General features: G+C 48.0%; 2 protein-coding genes across 2 annotated transcripts in view; both read left to right on the top strand.

The window, feature by feature from the left end:
- The window catches only part of LOC142461297 (vitamin K-dependent gamma-carboxylase-like), a 64,570-nt gene extending 47,143 nt beyond the window's left edge, over window positions 1-17,427 (top strand). Inside the window, exon 5 of the mRNA XM_075563083.1 lies at window positions 17,050-17,427. Coding sequence (XP_075419198.1) covers window positions 17,050-17,251 — 202 coding nt within the window. The 3' untranslated portion in view covers window positions 17,252-17,427. The remainder of the gene's footprint in view (window positions 1-17,049) is intronic.
- On the top strand, window positions 17,339-19,697 carry LOC142460945 (vitamin K-dependent gamma-carboxylase-like). The gene is made up of 5 exons (XM_075562655.1): window positions 17,339-17,392; window positions 17,549-17,656; window positions 17,782-17,913; window positions 19,179-19,330; window positions 19,694-19,697. Exons 1-5 carry the CDS (start codon window positions 17,339-17,341, stop codon window positions 19,695-19,697), a joined length of 450 nt encoding a protein of 149 aa, XP_075418770.1.
- The last annotated feature ends 1,931 nt before the right edge of the window (window positions 19,698-21,628 follow it).

Below are 21,628 nucleotides of genomic sequence, written 5' to 3'. Positions count from 1 at the left end.
TATGAACCTCAATGAACTGTTAACTTGTACAGATGAAACTGAAGTGGCTGGAAACTCTACACAAACCATGAGGGTTGCTGATAAATCCACAAGATTTTCATTGACCTGAGAAGCAACAAACCCACATGGAAGAAGCCCACCAGCCTGCGTGATCATGAGGTGTTTAGGGGATCAGGTATCAGACATCCAAGACCCAGAATTAAAAAATCATTTCAATGGGAATGAAGGAGAGGGTGGAGTGGAAACCCAAAGTCAATCTGTAGACAATTGGACAGCTCCTTACAGAAGGGTCATGAGGAAGAGACAAGTCAATATAGAACTGATGAAACATACAACTTTCCTCTGGATCTTTAATGCTTCTTCCCCCCAACTATCATGACCCCAATTCTGCCTCACAAATCTGGCTAATCCAGACCATGTACATGGGTACAGATAAGACCTGGAGAGATAAACCCCTCAGGACCAATAATGAGAGTAGCAATACCAGGAGGATAAGGGGAAGGTGAGGGGAGAATGCGGAAACCAATCACAATGATCTCCATGTAACCCTCTCCCAGGGGGGCAGACAACATAAAAGTGGGTGAAAGGAGACAGTGGTCAGTGTAAGACATGAAAAACTTAATAATCTGTAAATTTGCAAGGGTTCATGAGGGAGGGAGGGTGGGGGAAGTGTGAAAATGTGCTGATACCAAGGGCTCAAGAAGAAAGAATATATTTTGAAAATGATGATGGCAACTGTGTTTGTCTGAGTGGACAAGAGAAACAAAACTTATAGACACTCATATGTGTATGAAAAGAACTATCTAAAGAGTAATTATACATTAAGAAAACATTCCAGACCAAGTGCATAAATCCAATATTAACCCATACGTCCAATACCAATCTATAAAGTCCTCTTCCAACTCATGAAACTCATGCAATGATGCCAAGTGCAGGAAGATCACAGGACAGTGGGTGAGAAGTCTTGTGGATCCAGTGGCATTGTAAGCATCTCAGTGCTGGCAGGGGTCTCCACTTGGCTCCTCCAGCCCCGAGGCTCTGGCTGCATTCATCTGTCTCCATGTGGCTTGTCAACAAGATGTCTCACAGGGACTGAGCTGAGAGAGAGTCTCCCACCTTCAAGGAGGACTAAAGGAGTTTGCAGAATCCTCAAGAGAAAGCCAGGCCCGCACGGAGACCTCATTGGCTATGACCTCATTGACAGGCTAGACTCCATCCTTTCACTCCTAATCCTCTCAAATTAACAAACGATTATATAACCACCACAGCAGCATATGTACAAATGTGCTTGACACAATAGATGTATGTATGGATTGTGGTAAGAGCAGTACGAGACCCAATAATACAATTTAAAAAGATGTTCATTGACTGTTGTTCAGAAGATCACCAGGCCTTTCCTCCTACTTCGTCTTAGTCAGAAAGCTCTGCTGAACCCTGTCTACCACGGGCGACACTGCTGGTGTTTGAAATCTGCTGTCATGGCTTCCAGCATGACAGCAACATGCCAGCTACACGGATGGCAAACTAAGAGACAGGTGGTGGTGATTGCTACAAATCGGCAAGGACCAGAAAGCGCTTTCTTGTGAATGCAGGCTGAACCAGGCGGGGAGGGACAGTGAAAGTATGCCCACCGACATATAAAGATCTGAGAGAGGACACTGTCTGAACACGTGTGTTCATCTTTGCTGTAAATGTGTCCAGGAATATGGTGGAGCACACGCACTGCCATCAAGTCAACGCCAACCCACGGCGAGCCTGTAGGACAGGGTAGACGGGCCCATGGGAGCTTTCGAGACTGGAACTCTTTACAGGATTAGAAAGGCCCAGCTTTCTCCTGCGGAGTGGTGGGCTTTCCCACTGCTGGTCTTGCGATCGCCACCCGGCATGTAGCCACTATCCGACCAGGGCTCTGTGGTGGAGCGTAGAGGACGCACAATTATGAATACTTGTTCCACATGACAAGACTCCTTGAGGGAGCGAGTGAGTTTCCATGTCTGGGCATCAGGACGACCGTCTCGCAGGACAAGAAGTTCTATTGGCACAGCCTAGTTGACAAAACAAGGGTCCACATCGTCCGTGGGGAGGAGGGAGTGGGGTGCTGCAGCACTTGGCTCATCTCTGGAGGAAAGAAGACTGATGCCGCCTGAAGGACAATTAGCCTAGTGGACTAATGAACTACAAAAACGTCAGGCTCCGTGACCCACAAGAACGAAATGGGGCCCAACTACAAAGTCCTAATGAGGGTGTGTGTATGTGTGGTGGGGGTGGGGTGGGGATGGGCATGGGGTGGGATGTGGAGCACAATTCAAAATCACTAAAGGGACCAGACAGGCTTACTGATCACATAGAGTCCGGCGAGACCCCTGAGATTATGGCCCCTTGCCCAGTAAGTCTAGAACTGAACTCGACCCTATGGTAGAATAATCAACCATTTCAGAGCCTAAGGGCAGCACTGACCCAAAGACAGAGTTCAGAGGGTTAGGAAAGAGGGTTGAAAGGGAACAGGAAACAGGGAGGAAGCAGAATAAGCGCTGATACTTGGATTGCAATCTATGAATTGACACAAAAAGTGTATGAATCGGTGAATGTAAAGTCGATGATCTGCTCTGTACTCCTTCACCTAATTCACAATCAATACATTTTAACTAAGAGTGTTTAAAGGTATGTTATATTTAAATATTTATCATACCAAATACACTAATAAATTTTTAATGCATTGATAATAAATACATAACATATTTACATAAATATTTTTATGAAAATATATTCTATGCTAAAAATAAAGAGAAAAAGATGAGAAAGGTGGTATTGCTTTACATATCTAAATCAAACCCAACCATCTAGTCGATTCCAACCCACAGAGACGTGATACAGGATTTTGAAGACTGTAAACGGTACAGGAATAGACAGCCTCATCTTTCACCCAGCAAGCAGGGGGTGAATTTGAACGACTGACCTTGTGGTTAGCTGCCCAACACCTCGCCACTGTGCCACCAGACCTTTTTGTTTACATATAAATTTCTGTAAACATTTGGTTTAATTGATGGCATAGGATGGCTGGTTTTGTATTCTGTGAATCGTGACATTATGTTGATCAAAGTAAATGTGAAAACTTTAAAAAATATTTCTGGCCCACCAGGCCATGAGGAGGATGTTCCTGAGTAGAGCAGCCAGTCCACAGAGAGAACAACATGGCTGGCCCCACTATGAGAAATGATGCCACTCAGTGACTAAGGGCGATACAGGGGATAGCACCGGAGACACAGTGTGGGAATTGCACCTGACCTGATCCCACCACACCGAGGCAAATCACTGGGGGAGTGCAGCAGAACAGCAAGGGAATGGAGTGGCAAGGTCCCCAGGGAATACTGAAAGTGGACTTTGGGGCCAGGGCGTGGTGCCCCAACAGACTGGACTGGAAAACGCTCCTAAGGGCCAGCAAACGATCCCTGAACTAACTACAAGCTTTTCTCTTGTTAAAATATATATATATATTTCCTTGAAAAAGGAAGAAACACTTTAATAGTCTTTTCAGATAACTGAGGTTGTTATTCTTTGTTTGTTTCTTTGTTTTTTATTCTTTGATATTATACCCACAGTAAAACTGATAGTTTTTAAAGGGTGGCAATGTGGAATTTGAAGCCATGTCAATGCACTTTATCCTCTATGTCAGGATGGTCCTGGGCAGAGCTTACACTTTGAATGGACTCCTACTCACGCTTGATTTTGCAGTCATGCATATGGTTATAAAACAGTAGTTCCACCAGCCCGTGCGATCACGAGGTGCCAAAGGGATCAGGGATAAGGCATCATAAAAAAAAAAAATCTTACCATAGTGAATGAAGGGGGAAGTGCAGAGTGGAGACCCAAAGCTCATTTGTCGGCCACTGGAGACCCCCTCACAGAGGGGTCTAGGGGAGGAGATGAGTCAATCAGGGTGCGATGTAGCACTGATGAAGAATACAGCTTTCCCCCAGATCCTGGATGCTTCCTCCCCCCCAACTACCATGATCCGAATTCTACCTTGCAAGTGTGGATAGAGCAGAAGTTGTACACTGGTACATATAGGAGCTGGAGGTACAGATACCTTCAGAACCAGGGGATGAGGGGTGATACTGGGAGAGTAGAGGGTGAGTGGGTTGGAAAGGCGGAATTGATTACAAGGATCTTCATGTGACCTCCTCCCTGGGGGACGGACAACATAGAAGGGGGTGAAGGGAGACGCCAGATAGGGTAAGATATGACAAAATAATAATCTATAAATTATCAAGGGCTCATGAGGAAGGGGGAGTGGGGAGGGAGGGGGGTAAAAAAGAGGACCTGATGCAAAGGGCTTAAGTGGAGAGCAAATGTTTGAAAATGATTAGGGCAAAGAATGTATGGATGTGCTTTATACAATTGATGTATGTATATGGATGGATTGTGATAAGAGTTGTATGAGCCCCTAATAAAATGTTTAAAAAAAAAACCAGTGGTTCACTGAATTATACCATCCACATGTGGAAATTTCATTTTGTGATATCAAAACACTGAAACATTGAATTTCACTCTCCCCCCCCGCCCCCCAGGGTTTTAAGTATTGGGAAAGTGTTGATCTCTTAATAAAAGTTTCTGCCTGCTGGTTTCAAACCACTCACCTTGACTTTCACTCCCTATGCCACCAGGGATCTACTGAGGATGACACTTACCCCAAATCAAAAAGCAAAAGCATCCTTGCATGACCCTCAAGTTCAGACATCCTCTACCTTCACACTGCTGGCACTCACAGGACACCTGAAGGGGGCAGAGAGAGAAGCAAGGTGTGTGTGCAGGGGACATGCAGGGGCTCACTTCACCCCAATTGGCCAGCCATCTCTATTGTTGTGACTGGTTTGTGAAGCCAGAGTTTGCCTCCTCTCCTTGTGACCTACACTGCTTTACAAGCTCCCCCCGCCCCACCCTGCCTTCCTCTTAGCCCCACTTTCCAATCTTGGTGTAACTAAGGCACCCCCGTCCCCAACCACGGAGCCCCAGACTAGAAGAGCTGAGAACCGTGCTGAGCTGAAAGACAAGAACACTGGGCTCCATCCAAGGTGCACGCTAACTTGTAGTTTACTTTGAGGTGAGCCTCAGTCTCTGGGGCTAGCTGGGGACCCCAGCTCAGCAAGTCCCTTAACACCTACTGAGAGTATCATAGGGTGTGGCGCCTCTGACCAGGGCGGGGAGAGACGGATACCTGGGAGAAGAAATGGTTGTTGGTCCAGCAGTGGCTTCGCCTCTGCTCACTCACCCTTGTCTTATTGCAGGGGCAGCAGCAGCTTAGTGGCCTAGGAGACGGGCAGTGGGAGTGGAGCCCAGGAATGGAGCTGGGATCGGGCGAAGGCCACTCAGCAGTGAATTATTGTATGTGGGCAGCAGCCAGGTCTTCATAGGTGGCAGGAGGAGTGGATTGATAGCATAGGCTGAAAGCCAGTGGCCAAGCCTCACTTATCCTATGTTCTCACAAAAGCTCAGTCTGGTAAAATCTTGCAGGCAGAATTGTTGAGACTTTTTGAAGTAATTTAGGCCACTCCTAACACCCATCTCGTATTATACAAACGAGGTCCGTGAGACCCAAAGAAGCTGGGTGAAACCCATGGGCGGAGCCAGAAAAAATTTTAAAATTAAAAAAAATAAGTTTCCAATTTTTTCATTTTGATTTGAAAATTCAAATATTCTCATTGACAACCGATGCTCTCTCTTTTTTTCCACTGAAGATAATCTCATTCCTTTCGATTTGGGGTAAACATCTGTCAAATTGAGCCCCTGGTGGGGGACCGGGTTCTGTGTAGGGCTGGGAACCACACAGTCAGCTTTAGAGCCACTTCATGGGAGAAAGATAAGGCTTCCTACTCTCAAAAAACCTTACAGCCAGGGCAGCCCACAGGGCCAGCTCTACCATGCCCTCTAGGGTCGGATGAGGTGAAGTTGACTCAATGACAGTGAGCTTGGATCTTGAATTTGCCAATTGGCCCAGCCTATCAGACATTCTCTCAAGCAAAATGGTATTTCAGTTAAGGACCCAAAAAGTTCAGCTCCCAGGTTAACTGCACAATGCTTTTCCTGGAACAGCCACGAGACAGCCATTGCTGTGCACACACATAGGGGTTGTGTGTCTGTGTCTCCTGTCCTGCTTGATATGAAAGAGCCCAAGTCATGGCCTCTAGGACCAAGATTTAATAAAAGTAACCATTTTTACTCCTTCGTCAGAGAAAAAGTTTTGTTGTTTTTGTAAAGATCACAACTGTGACCATGAGGGATCCAATCAGTACTACTACAATTACTACTGCAATTAGGTCACACTGCTTTCCTCAGCTTCTTGTTTTATCGGTGCAAATGTCAATCGATACAGGATAACAATCTCTCGTCGGATCACTCCGAGTCCTTGGGTGGTGCAAGTGGCTAATGCACTGGGCTGCCAGCAGCAAGGCTGGAGGTGTGAGCCCCTCAGAAGCATCTCGGAAGAAAGCGTGGGGCTCTCCGTCTACAGGATCAGCCCCTGAACGCCCTGGGTGTGCACGTGGACCCTGACACGCGTGGGGTCGCAGGAGTTGAGGTCCACGCAATGGCAACTGGTCACCACGAGTAACGCGACGGCCGTGAGTTTGGGGTTCTGAGCGTGGTCTGTCAGCTTGCCACCCTGTGGCAGCTTGCAATCCGCGTTGCTGTGATCCTGGGCGCTATTGCACTGCCTTCCTGAGAGCAGCGGGACCACCGTCAGTGTGCAAGCGCCGCACTGAGACAGACTAGGAGGAAAGCCCTGTGGTCTACCTTGGCCATAACCACCCATGCATGTCATGCACATAGGAAACTGACGTGCGGGGGTGCCTGGTTTGCAATAATAGTTAAAAAACTGTATGATGGGTGCGTTATTTATGTAAAAATATGATGCTTCTAGATTAGCCAATGAAAACCTCATGGCTCATAATGGAGCACCGTCTGGTGTGCTGGAAGGTGCGTCCGTCCCATGATGTTACAAGGCGCCACACAATAGCTGCGCCACGGACTAAAAATAACGCCACTCAGGCGTTTTACTCTGTTTTACTCTGGCACAGAGCACGTTGTCATGGAGAATTAGAGCCAGCTGGACGTCATGGCAACTAACAACATTAGAATAGACATAGCTGGCCCTGACAAGCTGAAGGACTCAGGAATCACACTGTAGAACTGTTTTCTCAGAAGACGAGAACGGATGTCAGGAGTAGACATCACAAAGAGACGACTGGGGAGAGAGGCGTTTGACCGGGAGGATGACTGGGATGACAGTGAGTGCGCCATTAAGGACCCAACCACTTTGGGGCCAAAAGGCAAAGTGGCCACGTCACTTTGGAAGCCAACACAATGACGCAAATAAGTAATGGTTGTATTTTTGCTTAACTTCATTTAACATGATCAGTGATATTCATAACCGTCTGCTAATTACGGCATCTGTGAGACCGTCTGTACGAACAAGTGAGCAAGTCTTCATGGAAACCTAGAAAGCCTCACTCTGGTCTTCATTGTTGTATGGACAGTAACCCTGTGACATTGGCCTTCTCTAGAAATGAACATGTTAACCTGGTTCAAAGTGGGGTTTAGGTCTGAAGTCCTCCGTTTCAGAATGTCGCCACCTTGCTGTTCTCTAAGCCTCACCCCCATGGTAATACATGAGCTGTGTGCGCTAACTCACTGCTTCTCCGCCAAATGATTTCAACTTGTTTCTGTTCCAAGGATTGGCCTCCAGTCTGTCCTTTCAGGGACCATAGACAAAGACTCGTGGCACTTAACATTGCTAAATTCATAAAAGAGTTCAAACCTTAGGAAAGCATGCTTTCCTTCCTGTGTGTTTTCTAATGAAAATTCTCTTTCGGTCTGTACTATAAAAAACTACCTCCCAATTCAATCCCCTAAGCCTTTAGTGAGTGTGGGGTGTGGATTATACCTTTCAAGGGCTACCGACATGAGACACTGCTCCTGTCTTCAGGGAGGTTAGCGTCTGTCGGAGAAATCAGATGTGTTTGCGGTTACTGGCAAAGTGCAAGATAAATTCTATTACAAAAGAGATAAAGCATGGTGGCCAATCAGAAGAGGAAGAAGTGAAGTGGGGAAATGAAAAGATATCATGTGCGGGGTACCATCCCCATAATCGATGGATCCAAGGGGCGGGGGGCTGTAATTGAGGGGTAAAGTTAAAGACATTTGACAAGGTAAGGCATGCAAGTGGTCATCGCCGGGACCTCCATGACTTCAGGAGCCAGGACCACGCAGAGAGAGAGAATATATTTCCAACCAAGGCTTAGATACACTGGGTGGGAGGGGGGCGCATGCAAGCCCCCTAACCACATATGTAACAGAGCGGGCTGTACCCTAACCCTAACACCAGTGACCTAACACCAGTGACCAGGGCAGGTGAGGGGATGTCCTCAGAGCCTAGAGAGCAATAGCACATGTCTGCTCCTATAGATAAAGCTGCCGGCTGCATAGCAATCAGCCGTTTGCTTGTAAGAGGTAACTTTAAGGTAGCACTATTCTGGGAGGACATAATAGGGAACAATATTAGTTATGAGAATGTGATTGGGACTCATCTCCAACTCACAAGGGTGAAGACCACCCTCCACCCCAGATAACCAGCCTGCCAGACTTCTTAATATATGAGAATAAAGGACTCATCCATATACACTCTCTTCCCATTATCCGCTGCTCACAGGAGCCTTTGGGGTTCTCAATATATAAAATCATGTCATCTGTAAATAATGATAATTTCACTTCTTTCCCCAAGCGTATAACTTTGATATGCTCCCTTGCCTTATATTATTAGCTAGGACCTTCAGGATGATATTGAATAAAGTGGGAAGAAGGGGCATCCTTGCTAGGTCCCCTTATTGGGTGGGAATATTTTCGTTGTTTTTTTCTTTTTAATCATTTATTGGGGTCTCATACAACTCTTATCGCAATCCATATATACATCCATTGTGTCAAGTACATTTGTTGCCATCATCATTCTCAAAACAGTTGCTTTCTGCTTTAGCCCTTGGTATCAGCTCCTCATTTCCCCTCCCTCCCCACTCCCCCCTCCTTCATGAACCCTTGATAATTAATAAATTATTATTTTGTCATATTGTACACTGAAGGCTCCCTTCACCCACTTTTCTATTATCTATCCCCCAGGGAGGAGGTTATATATAGATCCTTGTAATCGGTTCCCCCTTTCCACCCCACCCTCTCTCCACCCTCCCGGTATCGCCACTCTCACCACTGGTCCTGAAGGGATCACCCGTCCTGGATTCCCTGTGTCTCCAGTTCCTATCTGTACCAGAGTACATCCTCTGGTCTAGCTGAATTTGTAAGGTAGAATTGGGATCATGATAGTGGGGTTGTGGGGGCAGGGGGGCAGGAGGAAGCATTTAGGAACTAAAGGAAAGTTGTATGTTTCATTGTTGCTACACTGCACCCTGACTGACAGTCTCCTCCCCATGACCCTTTGGTAAAGGGATGTCCAGTTGCCTACAAATGGGTCTTGGGTCCCCAATCTGCACCCCTCCACATTCACAATGATTTGGTTTTGAGTTCTATTTTCGGGTTTTTATATAGTTTTTATTATATTAAGGTTATTTCCTTCTAGTCCTCCCGTCTTGAGTGTCAATTAGGAGTGGGTGTTGAATGTTGTCAAATGCTTTTTCTGCATCTGATGACATTATGGTTCTTGTCCTTTTTCTTGTTAATTTTATGGATAATGTGGATGGTTTTTCAAATGCTGAGCCATCCCTGCATCCCAGGTATGAATCCCACTTAGTCACGAGGGAGTATCATTTTTTGTATACTTTTGTATTCTATTGGCCAGAATTTTGTTGAGGATTTTTACAGCTACGTCCATAAGAGATATCGGTCTGTAATTCTCTATTCTTGTGGGATTCTTGCCCAACTTTGGTATCACTGTGATACTGGCTTCATAAAATGTGTTTGGGAGTTTACTGTCCTTTTCTCTCTTCTGGAAGAGTTTGTGTAGATTGGTGTCAGCTCTTCCCTGAATGCTTGGTAGAATTCTCCTGTGAAGCCATCTGGGCCAGCTTCCTTAGTTGGGAGTTATTTAATAAACTTATTGTGTTAGTCTGGGTAGACTGGAGAAACAAATTCATTGACGCTCATATAAAAAAAGAGTTTTATATACAGGAGCAATTGAATATTGAGAAACATCCCAGCTCAGTCCAGATCAAGTCCATAAGGTTGATATTAGTCCATATGTCCGATACCAATCTATAAAGTCCTCTTCAGACTCACAAAACACATGCAATTATGCCAAATGAAGGAAGATCACAGACCAGTGGGGGGAAGTCTTATGGATCTATTCGCATTGTAAGCATCTCAGCGCTGGCAGGGATCTCCACATGGCTTCTCCAGCTCTGAAACTGACTGCCTCCGAGTAGCTTCACGTGGCTTCTCCTGCTCCGAGGGCATGGGCTATCTCAGTGTAGAACCAAGTGTCTTGTGAGTAGTGTCTTGTCACTCTCTCAGGGAGTGAGCAGAGAGAGTGTGTCTTCTGCCTCCAAGGAGGAAGTACCGGAGTTCCCAGAATTCTCAGGAGAAGGCTATGCCCACACAGAGGCCTCATTGGCTATGAACTGATTGACAGCCTACACTCCACCCCTTTACTCTAAATCCTCAAATTGACAAACGATTATACAACCAGCACGCTTATCTATTTCTACTATTGCTAGAGGTCTACTCAGGTTGTGGACATCCGTGTGAGATAACTTGGGGAGGGCTTGTTTTTCCGGGTATTTGTCCCTGTCCTCCAAGTTGTCGGATTCGTTGGAGTACAGTCTTCCATAATACCGTGTGGTTAGTCTTTTGATTTCATTGGGATCCATTGTAATGTCCCTTGTTTCACTCCTTAGCCTGGATATTGGTGGAAGTGCTTTCCTATCTCTTGTTAAGTTTGCTAGAGGCTGGTCAATTCTGTTGATCCTTTTAAAGAACCAACTTTTTACTGAGTTGACTTCTTTCTATTGGTTTTTCCCCTTCATTTATCTGCAATCTAATTCTTTTTACAATCTAATTTTTATCATTTCTTTTTCTATTTGATGGATTATTAGGTTGACTATTCCAACTGCTGAAAGTTTTTGTTTTCTAGTTTTATGTTTGAAATTAATTTTATTGGGGGCTCTTACAGCTCATATCACAATCCATACATACATCAATTGTGTCAAGCACATTTGTACATATGTTGTCATGATCATTTTAAAAACATTTTCTGAGGGGCCCGACCCAATCCCAACTACTATGTGACACCTGCCCCTCCCCCCAGAAGAATTTATTTCAAAGGATGACATTTAATCTGCAGCTCCGGGAAAGGGACACATCTGATTGGAACACACGGGACCAAATGAAGGGAAAGTAGGAGAGAGTTGAGCACATCCTGGCCCACCAGGCCTTGAGGACGATGTTCCCGATTGAAGCAGCCAGTCCACAGAGAGGACCACAGGGCCAGCCCCACTATAAGACATGATGTCCCTCACTCACCCATAGCCCTACAAGGGACAACACCAGAGACACAGTGTGAGAATTGTGCCCGATCTGATCCCACCACACCAAGGCAAAACATTAAGGGGGTGCAAGGGAAAAGAGCAGTGAGGTCCCCAAGGAACGCTGAAGGTGGACTTTGGGGCCAGCGCATGGTGCCCCAACAGACTGGACTGGAAAACACTCCTAAAGGCCAACAAACAGTCCTTGAACTAACTAAAAGCTTTTCTTTCTTCTTGTGTTGTGTTTTGTTTTTGTTTTATGTCACTGTTTTGTTGTATATTATTGCTTGGTTTTTCTCTGTCTTGTTTTTGTGCGTGTTATTATCTCCGCAGGTCTGTCTAAATAAGATAGGCTGGATGAACAGTCTGGAGGAGAAAACAACAGGACTGACAGTTCCAGGGGGACATTGGATAGGGGGAGATGGGGGACAAGGGAATAACAATGATCCAAATCGGTGGTGAGGAGGGTGTAGGAGGTCTGGTAGGGTAATGTAACCAAGAGGAATTACTGAAACCCAAATGAAGACTGAGCATGATAGTGGGACAAGAGGAAAGTCAAAGGAAATAGAGGAAAGAGCTGGGAGGCAAAGGGCATTTATAGAGGTCTAAATAAAGGCATGCACATAAGCAAATGCATTTATATATGAGGATGGGAAAATTGATCTATGTGCATATATTTATAGGTTTACTATTAAGGTAGCAGAAGGACATTGGGCCTCCACTCAAGTACTCCCTCAATGCAAGAATACTTTCTTCTATTAAATTGGCATTCTATGATGCTCACTTTCCTGACACAACCGCTGAAGACAAAACAGGTGAATAAGCAAATGTGGCGAAGAAAGCTGATGGTGCCCAGCTATCAAAAGACATAATGTCGAGGATCTTAAAGGCTTGAAGGTAAACAAGCAGCCATCTAGCTCAGAAGTAACAAAGCCCACATGGAAGAAGCACATCAGTCGGTGTGATCACGAGGTGCCGAAGGGATCAGTTATCAGGCATCATCAGAATAAAAACTCTTGCCATAGTGAATGGTGGGGGCAGGGAGTGCGGACTGGAGACCCAAAGCCCATTTGAGGTCCACTGAACATCCCCTTACAGAAGGGTCTCGGGGAGGAGATCAACCAGTCAGGGTGCAATGTAGCACCAATGAAACATACAACTTTCCTCTAGTTCCTAAATGCTTCCTCCTCCCCAACTATCATGATCCCAATTCTACCTTACAAATCTGGCTAGACCAAAGGATGTACACTGGTATAGATAGGAACTGGAAACACACGGATGATCCCTTCAGGACCAGTGATGTGAGTTGTGATACTGGGAGGGTGGAAGGAGGGTGGGTTGGAAAGGGGGAACCGATTACAAGTATCTACATGATGCCTCCTCCCTAGGGGATGGACAACAAAAAATTGGGTGAAGGGAGACGCCGGACAGGACAAGATATGACAAAATAATAATCTATAAATTAACAAGGGTTCATGAGGGAGAGGGGAGCAGGGAGGGAGGGAGGGGAAAATATGAGGAGCTGATGCCAGGGGCTTAGGTGGAGAGCAAATGTTTTGAGAATGATGAGGGCAATGAATGTACAAATGTGCTTTACACAATTGATGTATGTATGGATTGTGATAAGAGTTGTATGAGCCCCTAATAAAACTATTAAAAAACTTTTCCTTCTACTTGAGACCTTGATACTAGCTCATCCTCACCCCTTCCCTCATGAACCCTTGATCATTTATAAAATTTTTGTTTTCATGTCTTACACCGACTGCCATCTCCCTTCACCCACTTTCTGTTGTCCATCCCCCTCAGAGGGGGTTATATGTAGATCCTTGTGATCGGTTTCTGGTTTCCTCTTTCTCCCCCACCTTCCCCTTACCTCCTAGTATCACTCCTCTCATTATTGGTTCATAGAGGTTTATCTTTCCTGGATTCCCTGTGAATTCAGCTCTTATCTGCATCCATGCACATCTCTGGTCTAGCTGGATTTATAAAATAGAATTGGGATCAAGGTAGTGGGGTGGGTGGAAGGGGGTTAGGAAGCATTAAAGAATTTGAGGACAGTTGTATGTGTCATCGGTGCTGTACTGCCCCCTGACTGGCTCTTCTCTTCCTTGGGACCCTTCTGTGAGGGGTGTCCAGTTGTTACTGCTAAAGGTTCAGTGATAGGGTATTACCATAAGTCTATCTTCCTTCTTCATGCGTGTATTTGTCATGATCCAGCATCCTGTGATGACTGCCTTTGCTGTTTCCCATAGGTTTTGGTGTGAGGTATTGTCAGTCTCATTATTTTCTAGAAACTTCCTTAATTCATCTCTAATTAGGCTACAACCCAGTCCTTTTTCAGAAGTACGTGGTCCAGCTTCCATGTACTGGCCTTGTTTTCTTTTCCTTTCTTTTATTTCCGGTTATGGCGCGGTGGTCAGAGAAGGAGGTCTGTGTGAATTTCCCCAAGCTGACTTCTGCCCCAGCATAAGTTGTTGGTCTTGCAAACTCTATCATGCAACCTTCAGCTTTGTTTCTCTCACAAAGACCCTAGTTTCCAACTACTGTTCCTTCTTCCCCGTTGCTTCCAACTGTTACGTTCCAATTGTCAATACTTACCCAAACATCTTGATTGTATGCTTGCGCAATTAAGATGGGTGATATTGGTAAAATTCTCCAATGTCTACATCTCTAGCTTTAGTGGTTTGTGCATAAATTTGAATACTAGAAACCATATGACTGTCTGATTCAAAATGGCCAATATCAGTCAATACAATTCCAATTATTAATTGATGTTTACAGCTCTTTCTTCTCATTTTCAGACTTGCCCCATCCACAAATGAAGGCCCCCAGGCTTCACTCCATTCACGCCATCATGGTGCTCTCTTCAGGCATACGTTGAGTGTCTTCTGACCTGAAGGTTTCATCTCTGGCACTTTCTCTGACAATGTCTGCTTTTATGCGTTAGAGTTTCGGTATCTGGCAATGTTTCAGTGCTAACCATAAGGCTTCCAGGGGCTAATCCCTCTGACATGGATGCCCTTTTCCTTCAACGTAGTCTTAGCCTGGAAGCTTCCCTGGAACCCATTCCCTGTGGATGAACCTGCTGGCACTTGAAAGACCAGTGACATTCATTTCCAGCGTCACAGCCTCCCACAAGCCACCACAGGAGGACCCACTGACAGACAAGTGGTGGTTGGAGCCCCTGGAGGTTTCCAAATGCAGAACTATTTTTTTTAACTGCGGAGTGATCGCTCGCAACTGGCGATGCAAAGCGTGATGGTTACTAGGAACTGCTTAGTGACATCCCGTCCTCCAGTGCAGGAACCTGCTGCAGCTGACACAGGCCTTTGGAAGGGGAGGGAGCACAGGCCCGAACCCAGGGCTCTTGAGTTAATGGACTAATAAGTTTGGGTCCTACTGCCTCCAGGCCCCAGAGGAATGTTTGCCCAAGGTCAGGTTGCCCCTTGAAGAGTCAAGACATTTCATCCCTTCCTTTCCTCCCTGGGGGAGAGGAGAAGTCTAAGCAGTGAGGACAACGTGAGTATCTTTGCCCCTGAAGGCAAACAAGAAAACAGAGCTTGGTACAGTGGGCACCTTGGCTTAACTAGTGCCTCCTTCCCCTGCAGGTGTGAACGTAAATATCATCCTCTCTAGAGGTCGTCCCTGTCCCCTGCCTGGGCTCAGGCACTTACAGCCTCTGCCAACTAAGAGACCATCTACTGCCTGAACTTGACTTCGAGGAAGGAAGGCTGAAGAACAATGGAGACGGATGGAGTATGGTACTGGCGGAGCACATTGCTGCACACGACCTCTTTAGACTTGACAATCAGAGATGTGACTTTGAGCACTAAGGTGCACCTGACCCAAACCATGGTATTTTCAATCGTTTCGTGTGCACGTGAAAATTGGACATTGAAAAAGGAAGAACAAAGAAGAATCGATGCATTTGAATTATGACGCCGACAAAGAATATTGAAAGGACTGTGGACTGCCAAGAGAACCCACAAATCAGACCTGGAAGAAGTACAGCCTGATGCTCCTTAGTGGCAAGGATCCTGAGATTCGGCTCATGTCATTTGGACACGCTGCCAGGAAAGACCAGACCCTGGTCAAAGGCTTCAGGCTTGGTAAAGGGAGGGGCAGCGACAAAGAGGAAGCTCCTCACAGGACGCAGGGCACAGTGACTGCCACAGTGGACCCCCACATGGGAATGGTGAGGAGGCTGGGTGGACCCCCACCTGGGAATGGCGAGGAGGCTGGGTGGACCCCCACATGGGAATGGTGAGGAGGCTGGGTGGACCCCCACCTGGGAATGGCGAGGAGGCTGGGTGGACCCCCACATGGGAATGGCGAGGAGGCTGGGTGGACCCCCACCTGGGAATGGCGAGGAGGCTGGGTGGACCCCCACATGGGAATGGTGAGGAGGCTGGGTGGACCCCCACATGGGAATGGTGAGGAGGCTGGGTGGGCCCCCACATGGGAATGGCGAGGAGGCTGGGTGGACCCCCACATGGGAATGGTGAGGAGGCTGGGTGGACCCCCACCTGGGAATGGCGAGGAGGCTGGCACGGGCGGGGGGGCTTCCCTCTGCTGTGCGGAGGGGCTCTGTGAGTGGGAACCGGCTTGAAGGCACTGAGTGAGACAGCTGCTCAATTCGGTGGAATCGGGGCCTGAGATATATTGGTGGAAGGACTTGCTGAGAGATAGATTGAATCGGTCACTTCTACCCTGGATTCCCCCAAAGCTGGTAACATTTCTCCATCGAGGCTTCCTTTGTAGGAGAAAGTTCAGTTTCTCCCTGCACAATCAAGCTTTCTGGGAGGGTGGAAACACTGTACCTGCACTGTCCAGTATTGGAGCCACTAGCCAGGGGAGGAATTGGACCCTTGAAATGTCCTGAGGGGTCTGAGACAGGGAAATTAATATTAATGATTCCCATCTGCAGACCTACCACTGGACAAAGCAGTCCATGCTTTACTGGTGTTGGTGCCACGTCTTGGTTGGCCTGGGAACGCCTGTGTGATAAGGCAGTTGGGGCGGGGCGGGGGGCGCAGCGGGATGAGGAAGCGTCAGCCCAGGAGAGCAGAGAAGCCACCGCATGGGTCACAGCCAGTCCACATGTGCCTATATGCCAAGTGTGGTCTGGGCAAGCTTGGGGTTAGGCTTTGACTAAGGTGTTACACTCAGGTCTTTTTCCTTTTAGGCCCCAGGTCCTCAATATTATACTCACCTTTTAATAAAAGTTGACCCTCACTCACCATCTCTGTGAGGGAGCCTGCCACACACAGACATCTCAGTCCAATGTTGTCCCTGGAAGAACAGCCCTGCTTACTGGGCTGAGCAGCCTGGGAACGCGTGGACCCCTGAGTGTCTGGAAATGATAAGGGCTGTGAGAGTGTCCGGTGGGTTACATACCTGAGGCGCTTTTGTTCCTCCCCTCACACTGGGTGTGAGGACAGGGGTAGCAGAGGTGGGACTGGCCGGGAATGGGCTGTGCATGTGGAGCTGGCCGGTGTCCGGGACTGACCGTTGCCTCTGGGGTCTGCAGACTGGTGCTGTCCGAGGAGATGACCAGCCTGCTGGTGGTGCACTGGTGCGGACTGCTGCTCGACCTCTCCGCCGGCTTCCTGCTCTTCTTTGACGCCTCCCGGCCCGTGGGCCTTCTCTCCGTGTCCTACTTCCACTGCATGAACTCCCAGCTCTTCAGCATCGGTCAGTCCCTGCAGCCAGGTGGCAGACAGGAGCCATAGCTCCGCAGCCAGGGACTGGCCAGAGGCCCCACTTGGGAAGGGGAGATGGGCTGGAGCGGGAGCTGAATAGAGCCCAGTGTCATCACCATGAAACACAGATTGAATCGGGCTCAGAGGATGGGCCTGCTGCCCTCCCATGCTGTGTAGGGATTCTCTGAAAAGTGCGAGGATCTGAGTGATGCCCTTTCATTGTAAGTGGGACTGTTGGCAGAGGCTCCCTGAGAGCAAGGGGTGGAACGAGAACCCTTGTTCCAGCCAAGGGAGCTCAGAAGGGTTTGTTCCTCTGCACATTCCTAGGGATGTTTCCCTGTGAAGCCCGGGCTGCGCCATCAGCTGGGGGCGGCCTTCATCTTGCTCAACCTCCTGGAGCAGCTCTTCCTGCCCTACTCCCACTTTCTCACCCAGGTGGGCACGCAGGGCTGGGCCTGGGCGGCACAGGGACCGCCCAGGCAGAGAATCCTCTAGGCAGAGGCGCCGGTAGTGTGAGAATCATGGTGTGTGAGCAGATCCCCTCTGACCGGCCTTCCCAGGGCTACAACAACTGGACCAATGGGCTCTACGGCTATTCCTGGGACATGATGGTGCACTCGCGCTCCCACCAGCACGTGAAGATCACCTACCGCGACGGCCGCACTGGCGAGCTGGGCTACCTGAACCCTGGGGTGAGACGGCTGCTGCTGACATGCCCGGGTTGTGATAGGTAGGCTTATTGTGCCAACCTGGCCAATGAACACATGGGATTAATTGAAGGGCAGAGAGATAAATGGCTCTAAGAGCTTCACCTCTCTCTCTTGCTCTTTGATCATCGGACCAGTGTGCGGCTGCCTTGTTTGTTCAGAGCCTCCATTTGCAAGCTACACTACCTGTGGGACACCTAACCCGTGGACTGTGTCATTGTCACTTGAGGTTCCTTCAAGTCTTGCTTCACCACACTACTGGAAGATAGCTCTCTTAAGCCGAGGACTCTCGGACCCTGTCATCTAGCTGACTGTGGCTGACCTGCTTGTTGTTTACTGCCTGTGGCTGGATAGCCTGAATTGCTCCACGAGGACTACCAGTGTAGTAGCTGTCTCACAGAAGTGAGTTGCACAGAGCTATTTGTATGGCTTTATAGATTAACTTTATTTCTTATGTTATCTATCTATATAAAATTATTAGTGTCCTGGTTTTGTTTCTTTAGAGAACCCTAACACACGAGTCTTCAGAGGCCCCTGGAGCGTGGGTCTGCCTCCCACCCACACGCGCTCTGTCAGGAAAACACGTGGGTCCGTGTGGCTTTTTCTCAGCAGCTGGGCTGTGGACCTTCCTGGTGTGGGTCAGGATAAGTCAAGGCTGCTCTCCTTGACCTTGTGCCATTCTGCCCTCAAGGTTCAGGACTGGCCGTAGCAGTAGTATCCCAGATAGCCACGAGGGGGAAGCGAGCCATGAGGGCCTCACTACATGCACAGAACCCATTCGGGGATAGGATTCCATCACGGTATAGGATCCTCCAGCACAGGGGAATGAGCTTCCCACACATGCACCAACCCGCGAACCCACGAAACACTGCTGAGGAAGTAAGTCAGATGCAGAAGGACAAATAATGTACCATTCCACATGCATGCCTGGCCTGGAATAGGCCCACCTTAGTGGTTGTCTGTGGGAGGAACTGGGAGTGCCCGCCTAAGAAGTGTAGTGCTTTTGCTATGTGTGCCTGGGGAGAGGGGCGTGGGCGATGACAATTTTGGCATACTGGCAAATGCCCAATATGATGGTATAGCTATCTGATAATAATAATATATATTTTAAAAAATAGAGAAGTTAAGCACCACTAGCTCAGCAATGGAAACTTCATTGTTAAGGCATATTCCATTTCCTTCTGGGAGCTCCATGCCCTGGCGGCGCAAGGTGGAGAGCCACGATGGGACTAATGTGTGGTTTGGGGCAGGTGTTCACCCAGAGCCGGCGCTGGAAGGATCAAGCAGACATGCTGAAGCAATATGCCACTTGCCTGAGCCACCTGCTTTCCAAGTACAATGTGACTGAGCCCCAGATCTACTTTGATATCTGGGTCTCCATCAATGACCGCTTCCAGCAAAGGTGGGCCATGGGAGAAGAGCAGGGGGAGGAGCCTGTCCTGTCCTGCTTGCCAGGCTGTCCCTCTGATGCATGGCCCTGTGGACCTGGTTGGGGTGGCCATGGCTGATTGTTTCCAGCAGGGGGCGCCATCCTGAAGGAGAAGCGTTGACTGACTCATTCTCTTAGAAAGGGGCTCAGGATGTCTTCTAAGTAGCCACTGACCCATTCCTCCCAGCGCCTCAGAATTGCTCTCCACCGCTCCCTGCCAAGATGGCAATGACAGGCTGACCAAAGCCATTTCTTTGCAAAAAGTGGAGCACAGCTGTAAGTCCCTCCTGGAGGGTGGGTGATGGTGGCCTTCTTAGGTGTTTGTCTTCCCCTCAGGTAGACATAGCGCAGGAGCATACCATGGCTGCAGCCACTCCTGAAAGACCTAGAGTGTAGAGGGTCAAGTTGCAAGGGATCAGGAGCATATTGCTTATAAAGGGGTCTAATTTGTCTGCCTGTGCCCCTCTTGTAATTTTCAGTCATTGATGCAGAGCTCTGAAATAACACAGTGGAAAACCTGTCTTCACACTTTCTAAATGTGATTAGGATGGTAATCAGGCTCTAAATGCAAAGTAATTTTATCTTTATTATGAACTGGTTCACTTTTTGTTAACTATACAGCTAGTAAGTGGTGTTGGCTATTAATTACAATACAGGTCACAAGAGATCACCAATGTTAAATAAGGAATGGATTTAGCATTAGGCGTTATCCTAATCTTTAGTGAGTTGATGTAAAGCAAGAACCAAACTTGGTGCAGACTGAGGATGGGTAACTAACTTGGTGGTCCCAGCTCTACAGTGAGAACTTACTGAAGGTTTGGCCCTGGCAGAATATTTAAAAAGGCAGTCTGCTTTCAGAAAGATGGTGGCCTTAGAAACTCTACGGGGCAGTGGCAGTTCTACTCTGTGGACTTTTGTCTGCAAGTTCTGGGTCTCAAGGCAGAAAATGGCCACATCATGTGGGCAGTGCTTTGATGAAGCAGCTGCCTGCCTTCCCAGTGGAAGGCTCCTGTGTGCTCCCCACACCCAGTGCTGCTCTCTGCTGAGCCCTGGCTATTGCTCCATTGGCATCTCCCACAGGGCTCCAGCAACGCTCGTTAACAGTTTCTCCTGCATTAGCGAGTAGCTCTTCTGACCAACCCACCTCTTTAAAAATCCAGTGGAGGGCTCTGAACTGCAAACACAGGCTACCGAGAGGGGCAGAGAATGTTAATCTTTGCAAATTCTCGTTGTCACAGTACACCTAAGGCTTGCCACCATTGTCAGCAAGCTCCTGTTCCCTCGAAGCTCCTCCTGATTTGAGTATCAGACAAAGGTCAGCTCTGAACTTTGGGAGGAAACTGCCCTGCCCATGGTGAGCACACCACCTGAAACCCATTCCCCAAGAAAATACTGGCCACTTAAAAAAGGCGGTGTTACCCAAGAGTTGGTTGGATTCCAGGAGCAATCAGGCTTGCAGCTATCTCCAAGCTACAGGGCTTCTCCATGCCAGTGCTAGCTGGTCAGCCAAACATTTTCATCTCCACAAACCGAAACTCCTAACCCACATGCCTTTCCCATTTAACTTCCACCCCAGCTATTTGTCGTCATCTGCCAACTTAAGCCTTCAAGCCTTTGCTTCAGCTCTGACTCCCTCCAAAGGCTCCTGAGGTCAGAGGGAGCCGTTTTGGCTATCGAATGCAGATGGTTGCTGGTGGCACAGTGGGTCAGACTCACCCAGTCGGGTGGAAACCAGCGGCAGCTCTGCAGAACGAGGCATCTTTCTAACTGCGGGGGTCCTACAGGTTCTCCAAGTCAGGACGCAATGGCAGGGAGTTCCTCCTTGGAGCAAACTTGAGGCAGATGAAAGGTGGAAGTTTTTGCTTACATCCTCAAATCCTATTGAGCCAGCATCAACTTGGGTTGTTAGACAAAAAGCAGAACCCCCATTGATGGCTGACTGTGCCAAACAGCCCTCTGCCCAAGCTGATGCAGTGGTAGGTGGTCTGTCATGGGCTACCAGGTAGACGGTAGACATGCCCTTCCAGGCTTCCCTTCCAGATCACAATCCTGTCCCTTACAGCTCTTGTTCAAAACTAGCATTGGCTGAAGATTGAATACCTTAAAAAAGTACTTAAAGATGAGCTTGAGCTCAGGACTCCCCAGCAGGTCTTTCTACTCTATCAGGCCCCAACCTTTACAGCAGCATGGTTCCTAGTTCCCAAGGGTGACATGACACAGTCCAGCACCCTCTAGCGCTCCATGGGGATTGTGTGGGTACCCATCAAGCCT

Source organism: Tenrec ecaudatus, chromosome 11 (genome assembly GCF_050624435.1).
Source record: "Tenrec ecaudatus isolate mTenEca1 chromosome 11, mTenEca1.hap1, whole genome shotgun sequence".
Classification (NCBI taxonomy): domain Eukaryota; kingdom Metazoa; phylum Chordata; class Mammalia; order Afrosoricida; family Tenrecidae; genus Tenrec; species Tenrec ecaudatus.
Note: the sequence above shows the minus strand (reverse complement) of the source record. Positions and strands in the feature narration are given on the sequence as shown.